Consider the following 13180-nt stretch of genomic DNA (forward strand, 5'->3'; position numbering starts at 1 on the left):
CTGACTGATATTCTGCGATACCAGGTTTTCCTTCAGTGTTAAGGGCACAGATGGGAACAGAGAAGGGGATCCTGTGCAGCCTCATCCATTCAGTATCACCATTTAAAGCCACAATCCAGCCCAAACACGAGCTTTTGCCATCTGGTCCTCAGCAGCCACAGAGGTATCACTGGGGCTTCCTGTGTGCGGCAGACTTGCTTTCCTAGGTCTGATGGTACTGAGGCAGGTAATCCTTCTGCAAGCCAGCTAGACACGCTTTTGCCTTCTTGAGGACATCCCTAGCTCTTCTTCTGTCAAACAGTTTAGGGTATCAGGGGAGGAATATGGAACTTTTAATTTCTCTGATGCTCAGTAATAAATCAGGGTTAAAAGAAACCCTTGAAGAAACATCCTAAGAAAAGAACAAGATAAATGGTTAGTCTCTGGGATAGGTTATTTAAGTCCCTCTGATTTTCATAGGAACAGATCAGGAGAAACACATACTCCAACACCTATTCAGAAGTTCAGTGAGTGGGCAATCTTAGAAAGTTCTAAATCAGCAGGTCCCACTGGTGTCAGTAACAGGCTACTGATTTTAATGTCAGAAGGGTTTCTTTCTGCAGTCCCACATAGTCAGGGAGGCATCCCATGAGATCTACGTGTACTTTAGACACTGTTTCAGAGAAAGCCAGCTGATGCACTGTGTCCACAGAGCTATCATATGAATTCCTAGGACTTGGTTTTACATTACCATTGTAATGGTTTAGGATCCCCAATGTGAATTCCTACAGAGGAAGCAGGATAAACACATCTGATTACACCAGTCAGATGCTAGACTGGAGCATTATGGTGATGCACAGAAGAGTATACCATGGAGAGAAATTGTAGAGAGGTGATATTCTCTGTCTTGGGAATAGAGGCCTATTTTAAAAAGAAACCAAAACGCATACATCTATTTAGGCTTTTAACTCCATGTTTAAACATCGAAGAACTGTCCTGGTTTTCAGCTGTGCTGAGCAGTCAGCATCTTGTGTTGATTTTGCAGAGATGTAGAGGCTTCAAATATCTCTGCAAATCTGGATGTCTTTTACAATGTCTTAATGTCATTTTAGCAGATTAACTTTGACCTCGTATAACACCAAAATTCTTAACAGAAACTAAATCAGAAGTCCCAAGGCCAAATGCTGGGCTCATTGAGGTTTGCCATTTTCAGTCATTCACTGAAGCTACTGACCACTAGTGAAAATTTTCGGGAAGGGTCTGAAAGCAGAGTTCACTTATACAGTGGCAAATCATGGGAAGTGAGGAGTCTACTGCAGAGCAAAACAATTCCCAGCAGTGCACCTGGCTCATGCAGCTCCATCAGACCAAGCTCAGGACCTTGATGATGCCTCTCTGTTGGCTGTGTGGGTCTCCTCGGCAGCACCGACCCAGCAAAGGCTGGTCAAACACTCCAGCCCGTCCTCCAGCGGTGAGGGGGTATGGTTATCCTTTGCACTTCTCTTAATTTGTTTGCCCTGTTGTCTGCTTTGACACAGTGAGCAAGCCTGGCAGGGGGCATGGGGAAGTGTATTTCAGCCACGCTCCCCCCTGCATATCAGGGACACAGGAACAGGCACTGGAGCAGACAATGCAGAATGGGGAAAGAGAATCTCAGGCTGGTTATTCCCTGGGTTAAGGGGGTGGCTGGGAGATGAGCAGTGCCCTGTGCAGAGCTGGTACTCCTGCCATGCACACCACTACTGCATTCTTTGATAGGACACTTTTCCAGGTTCCGTGTGCCTGTTAGATAAAACTATTCGGTTGCCATCTTTCCAGTAGTCAGTCTGAAGCGACAAAGCACTTCTCTACTTCAGAGACCGTTGGGACTCTTCTCTGCAACTGACCTATATTAGTTATAAGCTTCATTCGTTCTGGCCTGCACTCCTCTCTCTTCTCCCACATGGAACACATGCTCCTCCTCCTCAAACAAACACCTTTACACATCCAAGGACATTGTAAAAATAAAATGATCACAACCTGGCCCTCCGGGAACCTCGGTTTTACAGTTTGTCCTGCTCTGATGCCAACAGAATTCACAACCCAGTTCAAGAGAGACAGACAGTGAGTGAGAGAAAGCAGGCAGACAGGCACAGACAGAAGGAGATGGAGGAACTGGGAAGAGATAAAAAGAAGGAGCAGAAGAAAAGAGACCGGAAGGAATAATCCACAACGAGGGAAGACATGTAAACTAGAAGTCCAGAACAGAGAGATAAAAAGAAGGAGCAGAAGAAAAGAAACCGGAAGGAATAATCCACAACAAGGGAAGACATGTAAACTAGAAGTCCAGAACACAACAGAGAAAGGGGGATAGAGTTACAGGGAAGAGTAAAAATTTAAACGATAGAAAGCAAGGGAAGAGAGAAAGAAGGAGATAAAAAAAGGCAGAGGAAAGAACAGAATAGTAAAGAAATGGTCAAATGGAAGGTGGGGGTGGAGTTTGAGTCAGGCAGCAAAGCAAGGTGGTGAACATGATACACGGTGGGAGAATTAAGAAGGTGTCTGTGAATTTGGGCACTTCTTTTTCATGTCTCCTTTTCCATTGAGAGTAGACTGTGAGGGAAGGGGCAACAGAAGGAGGAAGAAGAGGATAAATAAATGCTTGAGCTGCCATCTTAAGCAGCTTCTAGCACTCAAGCAGGTACACTGGAAACAGGTAGTCTACAGGTTGCTAGTGCACAGGTACACATTGCAGTTTGGCAGGCAGGAAACGGTCTGCACTAGCACAATGGCATTTACACTCCCCAGTCCACTGGGTCTCTCTGTGCCCTGGCAGTGAGCCCTGCATACAGAAAAATCGCTTCTGTTTAGTACTGGGGAACTGTGCTCTGATCTCTGTCCTGCATCCTCTCTTAGGTCCACATGAAATGCCTCGGCCCCAAATACATGAGCACTGTTAGTCCCTCTCCCTCTCATATGACCCCCCCTTCCTCCCCTCTGCCTGATCCCAGTTCTTGTTTGCACTCCAAGGGCTGCCTTCCCTTCCTGTGCCTCCCTTTTCCCTATGGTTCATCTTTAGCCTTGCTCTTTTGTTCCTCTGCTTTATCTCTCTCCTCTTCCCTTATGGTTCTTCTTCCTTACTGCCATTCATTCAGCTCCCTCTTACACAGGCCTATGTAAACATTGTCCCCCACCCCCCCTTTATATCAATCTCTGTAGTTACCCACTTGCCTGTTACTGTAGTTCCACCTCACACACCTGACAAATCTACCTTTCTTTCCTTCACAGCCTTCCTCTCGCTGTCCCTCAGCCAGGCCATTTTTGGTCTCCCCCTGCCCAGTTCTTCTGTCTGTCTATCCCTCTCCACATTCCACTCCTTTTTCCTTCCCATCTGCCCATCTGTCTGTTCCTCTGTCCCACAGTTCTCTCCAGCTGATACACATGCACCCCAGTTTGTCTCTCTCCCCTTCTTCCCCCCCTTCACATATTTCATCTCTTTGTGTCTCCCACACACCCAGACCCATGCTTGCTCTCTGCCATACTGAGAGGAGGCAGCGGCAAAGAATTTGCTGCTGACCGCTGCATTGCTAGGAGGCAAACACATGGCCGGCCTTGTGCAGGCCAGTTTCTGCCTGAGTGCCCCAAGTCACATATCCCCAGCATCATCTCTGGCACTGGGAAAACAGATGGTATAATAAATGAGGGCAGTCTGATAAAAGGAGGAAAGGGTGCCTGCCTCGAATGCCCCTCACCTGCACAAAGATGCACATCCAACACGGGCACAGCGCTCTCGCTCCTCTACCGGTCCAGTTTTGTGCCAGAACTAGGCAGCTGAGCAAGGAACAAGCTCTACCCTAGCACCAGATGGAGAGGGGTAGGAGAGGGTGGTAGTGGATAGAAAGAACAGTTTTTCTTTTCTGACAGCAGCTTATAACCCCAGAAAGAAGAGTAGAAGGGGGGGATCTAAGCACTCTTAAGGTAATGGGGAGGGCTGTTAGCATGGAAGGTGTAGCAGAATTTTGGGGATGTATAGTTACAAGACCTCCACTGCAGAAACAGAAAGGGTAAAGAGGCACAGACAGTGTAGAAGAATCAGATATCAGAATGATTGTGGGCCAAGATGGCATCCAGCAATCATTTGTCTTGATAAAAAGGGAAAGCCACCCTATTGGCAGACTTAGCTGGGAGGACCATCAAGAGCAATGTCTTAGTCTGCTTAAGGGAAATACTCCCTGTTCTCAATAGGTGCAGATACTAGAGGACAAAGTCTGTATTACTCTGCTTTTGCTCATACCAGAACCATCCTCCTGCCCTTACCCAGATTCACGACATTGTCCGAGAATGCTCCTTTACCTCCCCCACTACCTCCCCAGACATCCACATCCAGAGGCTTGCAGCATCCTTTCCTCTGCATTTATCTCAGTTACTTGTTACCCATTTCCAAACCCACCAGTGTTCCTTCCTCATCTAACATTTTCACATCCATGGCAGCTTGATCTCTCTCTGCTGACAACAGCACTGAAAAGCATTATCTTAACCCTGTAAGACATCTTTCCTAGACACTCTGTTCTGCTGTCCTTACAAGCTGATTTTATGTCTGATGCTTCAACTGCAACCTGAATTCCAAAACTTCTAGATTCAGTCCCCACACTGAAGCCACCCAACATCACAAAAATAAAGTCCTAGAAATAGCAAACAAAGGCCATGCACAACCGTTAGACTAAGAGAAAGTGACGCTTCACAGGAATCAAAATAAATCAGCAAAAGCACAGGAAGGAAACCAACACAGAAAAGAGATTCCTCCCGCACGGAGATGAAGGCATTTTTTATTGTAGGTGATTTTATTCATGATCAGAGTGATTTCTATCTGCTTTACATTGACCTCACACACATGGCATTTTTCTATTTTTTGAGGTTAAATATTGATATTCTGGGGACCTCTTCCGCTGTATGAACTGATGATGAAGTTTTTGTTGTGAGGTGTCAATGCTCAAGTTGTAGTGGGCACTTCTGCATGGTTGGGTGAGCAGACGAGCATAATGTATTCAGGATGCTGCAGCACAATCAGGCATAAGTTTATGTGTTGTTCCCTACCTCCCCCCCTCAAAATAAAAAGGAAAACATAGTTTAAGCAAATAGATCACCCCACTTTCTGGCAAAAGAAAATAGAGATAGTGCCGGAACTAATTTGTGTTTTAAATGATACAAAGACGCGTAGATAACAATTGTAGGCATTTATTTCCCTCCACTCAGAAATCCCCTCAGAAGAACTGTACTTAATCTGAATTTCCAACATCTCTTCACAGTCTTCCACCTTGACAGTGTCCTTAGCTTACCTACTCTATTTTGTCTGGTCGCATCCAGACATGCTGACTCCAGCCACTGCTCCTCAGAGCATCAGAGCTTGCTGTTGTTATCTCCCCACACTACTCCTAGGCTTTTCATTCTGGCTGCTCACTACTGCCCTATCAAATCCCAGCATCAGCCCCGTCATGCAGTCTTTAACTCACCCTGCCTTGTTCTAACGCAGGCCCTGCAGCTTGAACCTAAACTGATGCCTACCACTAACCTTACTCATCAGGGCTCTGAATTCCTCAAACTCACCCTGGCCCCAAGATCTTGGCCCTGAAAATCTCTGTTCAGTTCCGTACTTTTACCACCTGCCCTCCCACCTGCACTGTCATCCAGCTCTACCCTGTATCCTCATTTTTCCTCAACAGCTCATGAAAAAATTACTTTTCCTCCCACTTTATTTCCATACATCATTCTACAAACCTTACATCTTCCCATCCCTAATTTCCACCCTCCCACTTTGCCTTAGCAAATTCTTTGGGCTCTTCAAGAAGGGATATAAACCCCACTCTTCCGTACACATTCCTATTCCTCTACTGCTCCTGCATTTCCTCTGTTTGGGACAGAGCAGCTCATCAGTTCTGACTGTATACCTGTTCTGCTCACAGCCCCAAACTCAAAGTCCTCACATCATGCATTTTTTCCGTGCTTGTGCAAAAAGATTACAGGCTCCACATTTCTCCAATTGATGCATATCTGGCTGGAGGGAAACTTATCAAACTGACCCCATCCCTGACCCCAGCTTGACATGTAGGGTCTGTCACATTTCCCTTGTAAACATTGCCAGATTTGGATTTGATCTCAGAGACCGGGAAAGAGAGCAATTCCAGGCTTCTCTTGACAAACAGCTCTAGGGGAGGAAATATTCAAAGCTGTGACAGTAGAATGAGAGAAAGACCCCCAAGGAGTAAAAAAAAAAAACAACCAAAACTTCAAGTCAGAATGGGAACAGCCAGCATCTGTGAAAGTCACACTGCGGCAAGCTCTTGAAGAGCCAAGACAAGGCTGCCAGGACTCAGCTGGGGGTCTCCTGCCAGGAAATTACACTCTAGACTGAGCAACATCCCCATCTCTCAGGTGACTTCAACAGGGATTCACAATAGCTAAACAACCCTGAAAAGACTTGAGACTGAGTAGCTCTCTTCTTTCCCCCTCCCCCAAGCGTTGTTGTTCCGGGTCAACAGAGCCAAGGGCAACTGGCACAGAAGACATTGTTCTCAAGGGAAGATGACAGCAGGAGGAGGAAATAGGATGCGAGAAGCAGAGAGATGATGTGCCCTTGGGCTAAGAGAGATGTTGCTGGGGCCAACACGGCCCTTGAAGAGCTCCTGCTCAGAATCCACCTCTGCTGCAGAAGGTTCTAGAAGTCCTTCAGCCCCAGCTTCCGTGGAGTACCACAGGCAAGATGGAAAAATTACTTACTAAGAACAAGCAGAGGTGGGTATTCTCCATCAAGAAGCGGGTATGAGTTAGGAAAAGAAGGACTGAGAATGCATGGGGAGAGAGGGGTCCCATCATGCAGGTGGCAGGAATAGGAATGACTTCCTGCTGCTAGCAGATAATCTGCCATCACACTGCTGGCTTTATACAGGCAGATGAGACAACTGCAAGCAATTGCCACCTGAACATCACAGATACAGTAATTATTAAAAGCAGAGCACAGTCTTGAGTGGGGTACGGACCCCCATGGATCTGCAAAAGCACCAATAGAAAGCAGTTGCTGCCTGTAGAACAGAAATGCGCTGTTTTCCCTGCTGTCAGCACCTGCGCCAGGCTCCTGGTTTCTCTTGAGATACAGCTCTTAATTGGGATAGATTGTACGTTTTCTGCTGTAGTCCAGCCCAGCTCCCACTTTAATTGCTAGTTTATGACTTAGCCTGTTTTGTGCTTTCCACGCTATTTCTTTCCCCACTTAATCTAATAGAATTATAGAAAGTATTGCTGGGAGGACCTCAGGAGGCCACACAGTTTATCCTTCTGCCCCAAGGCAGTACTTCATTTTCAACAACATCATGTGTCTTTTGCTATCAGGTCAGATCGGTCCAAGATGTACAGCGGGCAAAGAAATGAAGCTTACCCAGGGGAGTCAATTGGCATAAAAGACTAAATCCAGCCCTGTAAAGTCACTGAAGTTATATCAGAAATAACCCTGGTCCAAATAGTGTCATTTATCAGATAGGTTTTCTGAAAGATGCCCTTTCTTAAGTTTTAAGTCTCTAAAATGATCAAATCTCTAGAAGAAACTGTTCTGACAGTCCCATTTCAGTGTATTTAATGCTTTATTATGAACAGCAGTGACCACTCCATTGTTAAGACTGAACAGATCTTATCACAGTATGATCAGCTTTGAAACTCCTGTTAACTCCCACAATAAAACCGGATCTTTCTGCATTTCACTCTACAGTAGAATATGTCTGGCAAGACAAAACAAAACCATTAAAGTATCTTTAATATGACAACTTTACACAAATGAATTTCCAGTAAAATTTCTGAATGTCAGTCAGCTTCTTAAAGTTCTTTCTGCCAAGACATTTTGACTAAAAATTCCGCTTTTGTTTTCTTTCATCTATTAATCTCTCTAAGAAGAAACGTCTTGCAGTCTTGGGAATAGATAATGCAGAAATTAGAAGGATAAAAAAGAAAATCAGTTGGTGATGTATCAAGCTAAGTAAAGCAGGGCACAAGTATAACAAGGGTTCTGTGCAACAGAACCATGAAGACCAGAGGAAAGGTAAAAGGAGGGACCCCAAGGAGGAAAGAATGTTTTTTGTCTAATAAACAAGCAAGCAGGAAAAAGAAGGACTATGTATCTCTCTCTCAAAAAAAAAAAAAAAGTTTAAAGGCCTGCTTGTTTCCTCACCCTTCTTTTGAAATTTCAGTGCTGGTTGAGCTGGATCTCTTCTGGGTTGTAAACACCCATGCTGAGCACCTGCAGCACTGCACAGCTGGACAAAGTAGGGGAGCTGTAAGAAGACAACAAGCTTCCTGGTCAGCAGACGGGCTGTTCTCCACAATGTCTCTAATTCTGAGCGATGCTAAGGCTATAAGCAGCAAACATGCATCCTCACTCTACAGATGTGACCGCAACAGTTAGCGATCACAGTAAGAGAAACTTAATAATGGCTTCAGACTCTTACCTGTTGTGCTTGTCCAGCTCACCTAATCACTACCCTAAACTCCTTTGCACAGGCACAAAACTGTTTTCCACCAGCCTCCCATACCTGTCTCCCATGTTGCCCACCCACTCTTCACTGCTAGCCTCTACACCCAAGGTCACAAACAAGCTAGCAAAACAGCAACAAGCATCACCTACATCATGCTGGTATTGTATAGCACATTAGCCAGGAAGACAATATATTATGCTTTCAAAATGCATTCCAAAAGACTGAGACGGTTATTGTCAAACATACTGTTCCGAAGGACATTAAATTGTGTCTATGTTAGTGCTTGAAATAGTCCTGTGAAAAGCAAGTTGGGCAACAAGCTTTAGATACAGCCTCTTTTCTAATTCTAGTCATGGTCTGTGGAAAGAGGGAAAGGGGCAGTGGGTGAATGCCTACTGCTAGCTAATTAGCTCATACCTTTCCTCTCCCAGGCAATATATCTTTCCCTGCATGGGATGCATTTTTCTTCACTAATCTCTCAAAAGCAGCGTCCCTAGAAGTCACAAATCACCACTGCAAGCATTCCCTTAATGAGATCCTCCAGCTTTTGCACTCATTTAATGAAACAGCGTTCTCCAATCTTCATCTTTCTGGTACATTTAGACTGTTTATTTGAAGTTATGGAAGGTCCTTCTGGTGCAGAGAGATTGAACTCCCTGGTTAAAGACTGCATAGGATTAATTCTATCACCCGTTCCCAAGGCGTTCATCCCCCTATAAACGATGTCACAGGTGGCATACACACCTGGCATGCTATTTTCAATATGAAAAAATATCTGTCTTGTGTTGTAATCACATCATCAATAGAAACAGGGGGAAATGAGCTACCAAATCAAAACAAACCTTCTTTAGCTCTTTAACTAGATCAGCATGGCATCCTGAATGACCTTTATTCCTAATAGTCAGAGGTACCAGCACCTGCAGGCAAGACTTTACTCAGCCTATGTAAATCAAAAGACACACCCCAGGACTAACAAGACAGTCCATGTAAGATACAAATGCCAGGAATGTTAATTCAATTCAAAAAAGAGTGAGTCTTGTAGATACCCTAAGCCCATGGAGTAGTCCTTCCTTCTTTGGAGAAAGCAAGAGCTTTCCCAGATGGTTCTGTCATTTTCTGAGGTGGCTTCTAGTAAAAGAACCTATTAATTTTCTTTTCTTGCAGGCTGAGCTCCTACTTAACCTCTTTAACTAGCATTCATGCTCCCTAGCTAATTCCCAGCATCCACATACTGTTGCCAGTGAAACGAGCCCAGCTGCTTCTCCAGATTCTTGAAGTGCTTCATAAACTCCGCTACAACATCTGCAGCCATATTTCTTACATTCAATCCCATGTACTTTTCCTAGCACTGGGCATAAAAATGGTTATAAAACGCACATATAAAAACCTTGAAACACAGATTCCTGAAAAGCCTGCCTGAAAAATCACTCAGTGCTTACTCTCTACAAAATTCAGCTTCCCTTGCCCAAGGGAGGCTAATGTAATCTGGGAGAAGAGAAAGGTTACAATTTTTAACTTCTTGGTGTTAGGCTCAGTTACAAGGCAGTACCTTACCACGGATGCTTTCACATATTACATTAGCACATAGACTCTTAGATGTGCAACATCAGTGCAACTCCACACAAAAGAACAGTTCTCTCTAGGCTTTTACCCTTTCTGATACAAAACTTGTAGCCAGGCACGGCTGAGTCAGATTAACTTAGCCAGACCGTCTTTCATTTCCTTAGTCCCGTTTCCAGTAGCAACATCAGAATTGTGGTCTTTAATCTGAGATTCAAGGACAAGCAGGGGAATTTCAACAACAAAGCAGACTCTGATTCTAGTAAGGGATTGAGAACTGAACCTAATGAGAACAAAGCATTGCCAAGTTCAGCTGACAAAAAGAAAAATGACACAAAAACATGTAAGATGACAAAGACATGAAGAAAAGGCAATTTGTTTTAAAATTTGGACTTGTCTTCAGAATAAAAGAAGTATTCTTGCTATCCGACCCCCATTTTGCAGATAAGCCAATCTGGATGTAGGAAGTCCTGCTTGCTTCAAAAGAGGTAGTTTCTTGAGAAATCTTGTGACCTGAGACCAGCAGAGGGCACTGCGTTACCAAGTGTCAGCGGTAGAGATGCGATACAGTTCTTACCAGGCAGAGAAAGTGAGCCACGTTGAGGAAAAGAACCAGATTCTAGATTCAGAAACACTTATTAGTCATCAGAACATCAGTCCTACAACTGATAAGAGTGACACTGCTAAAACAGGCCTCAGACTCTGGGCACTCCTAGAAACACACCTAAATGCAGCTCGGTCTGCACACATCTCAGCCTCTGTGTGTTGATTTTAGGACATAGACCTCATACTGAAAATGCTTTTCAAGTGGCAGAGCCAAATCAGCCCTGCCCTACTGTACATTTTTCGAGGCTTGGTTGCTTATATTGAAAAATATCCTGTCAGCTTCCTCTCTCCTTTTCCAAACCTCTAAATCCTTGCTTGTAGCAGCAGGAAGTCAGATCAGAGAAGAGACAAAACAATAGCAAAGCAAAGAGCTGGCAATTTCCATTCTGCCCTCCCCTTTTACTCCCCGCCTCCTCCAACCTAGAGAACCAACTTAGAGGACATGAAAGGAATGCTGAGGTAGCAACTTCAGAAGAGTATCTTTCCACTTGCTTATTTCTAGTTTATTTTTAATTACCAGAAGATGACCATGAAGAAGCAAATAGCCCATCTTTTTTCTTCTCTCTGTATTCCATCCTGCAGGATTTTGGGCACAAGAAGCAGCTTAGTGGATGAATAAGATGCCACTCATAGCCCTCAAGCTAGTGAGTGAAAAGTTTCCACTTTCTCTTTGTACAGTTGGTGGAATGACTTTGCCAGGATGTGGAAAGGGGCCTCAAAATTTTTCATCTCCTTCTGTAAAGAAATAAGAAAGTTGTGAATGACAGATGGAATAAGCATTTGGCTATTTCTGCTCTAACTGCTTCACAAAACACAGATGAAAACCAAGGATGAATTAGGTGACAAAAATGTGGAAGAGGGCACCCAATTATCTTTCCTTACCTGGAAGAGAAGATAATGTTACAAACATCCACTTCCACAGATGGTGAAAGGAGCAGATACTCACCACCGACATCTCACAGTATTCCAGGCCATGTTTCTCAGCCCACTCCTGTGCTCGTTTCTGCTCCACAACTCGACGACCAACCAGGTCTGTTTTATTCCCCACTAAGACACCTCCAAAGAAAAAAGAAAAAAGGCATGAAAAAAGGAAAAACAACCACCCAGGAAATGCTGACTTGTTAACAATAAATGCTGGAACATTTGTAGAAGTAGCCGAAAAAGTTGGAGGTGTGAAGAACAGTCTACAACTACATAAAAAAGGTTCCAAAAAGGAAACATCTGCTTTGCGATAAAAGAAAATGAGTTGGAGGAAGCCATGCCTGCCCTTGGCTTAAAATAAACCCTCTATGCCACATTTCAATGGCAAGAACTGCTGTCATACAAGAGGGAAGCAGCTGCAAGAATCTCACCCATTTCTTACCTGGGATGTGCACTCCAACTGCTGCAGCCCTCAGCTTCTCCAACCACTTAGCACAGTTGTTGAAAGATTGCTCATCAGTGACATCATACACAAGGCACAGGACGTTGGGTTGCTCCCACTGCACAGCAAGAAAGGAACATTGTCAGTTCTAATGAAACTGATGTGGTCAACAGCCAGTCTGTAAACACAGCAAACACAGATGCTAAGACAAAAATAAAAAGCCTAACATACAGGAAACCTATGCCCTGGCTGAGGCTTCACATTTCAGTCGAGCTGACTAAAAGGATAGCTGGCACTGGGAGCGGTGGTCTTGCTCTCTTTCCCCATTCCAGCCTGCAAGGTCCTGCTCCTTTACTTGTATCAGCTCTGGCACTCATGTGATCCCTGGGGAAGCTGATTCTTCATGCTGATTCAGTGCAAAATTAATCCTAGGGAAAAAAGTTGAAAGGTTTTCTTCCAATTTGAGAAGCTGAGCCAGCTTCTAGCAGGGTCCCTTGCAAACCAGACCTATTGCAAGAGCAGAAGTGGGATAGCCTCTTGGAGAGCAATTGTAGAGCAAGACTGAACCATCTTATGAAACCTCACATCAATTAACGGATCCTATGTCTCAAAATGAGATAACACAATGGAGAACTGTATAGGCAAGGACACAAATGCAAGAAAGAAGAAAAAGAAGGGAGTATTGTGCTCAAGGACACAATGAGTTCTGTTGGATCAAACGTATCACTCTAATGCAATAAAACCCCACTGTTTGCTGGAATAGCAGCAAAATAGATGTTTTTCTAAGAAATAAAAATAACTTTAACTAACATCACACAGCAATTCTCAGTTAATCATCTCTATTTCTTTTGTGAGAAAACTGAATGACTATCTGCCTTCCTTCTCTGGAAGGTACTTCTTACATTACTTTTACAAGTTTTAGAGAGGTATAACAGGATGCATTGGCAACTGAGGTAATTACTCCCATTTACACCAAAGACAAAGTTTGCTACAGCTGCCAGACTGGTGAGTTCAGATCTTCAAAGCAAAAGCACTTTTTTGGAAGGAGAGGACTGTTACATAAGACTTACCAGTTTCTCCAGCATTTCAGAAAATAGATCTTTTCCTGCAGAGTCAAAAATGAAGAATTCCTGAAAGCGGAAGCAGAAAGAAGGCTCTTGCCAAGAAAAATGCAGTG

The 13180-nt window shown here is 44.1% G+C and overlaps 1 protein-coding gene across 1 annotated transcript in view; it reads right to left on the reverse strand.

Annotated features, from left to right (window-relative positions):
* Nucleotides 1-11119: 11119 nt before the first annotated feature.
* IFT27 (intraflagellar transport 27) overlaps nt 11120-13180 on the reverse strand; it is a 4086-nt gene continuing 2025 nt past the window's right edge. The window contains exons 3-6 of the mRNA XM_010131848.1: nt 13074-13133; nt 12004-12121; nt 11587-11696; nt 11120-11375 (exon numbers count right to left, since the gene is read on the reverse strand). Coding sequence (XP_010130150.1) covers nt 11277-11375; nt 11587-11696; nt 12004-12121; nt 13074-13133 — 387 coding nt within the window. The 3' untranslated portion in view covers nt 11120-11276. The remainder of the gene's footprint in view (nt 11376-11586; nt 11697-12003; nt 12122-13073; nt 13134-13180) is intronic.

This window comes from Buceros rhinoceros, unplaced genomic scaffold, assembly GCF_000710305.1.
Source record: "Buceros rhinoceros silvestris isolate BGI_N320 unplaced genomic scaffold, ASM71030v1 scaffold2672, whole genome shotgun sequence".
NCBI lineage: Eukaryota > Metazoa > Chordata > Aves > Bucerotiformes > Bucerotidae > Buceros > Buceros rhinoceros.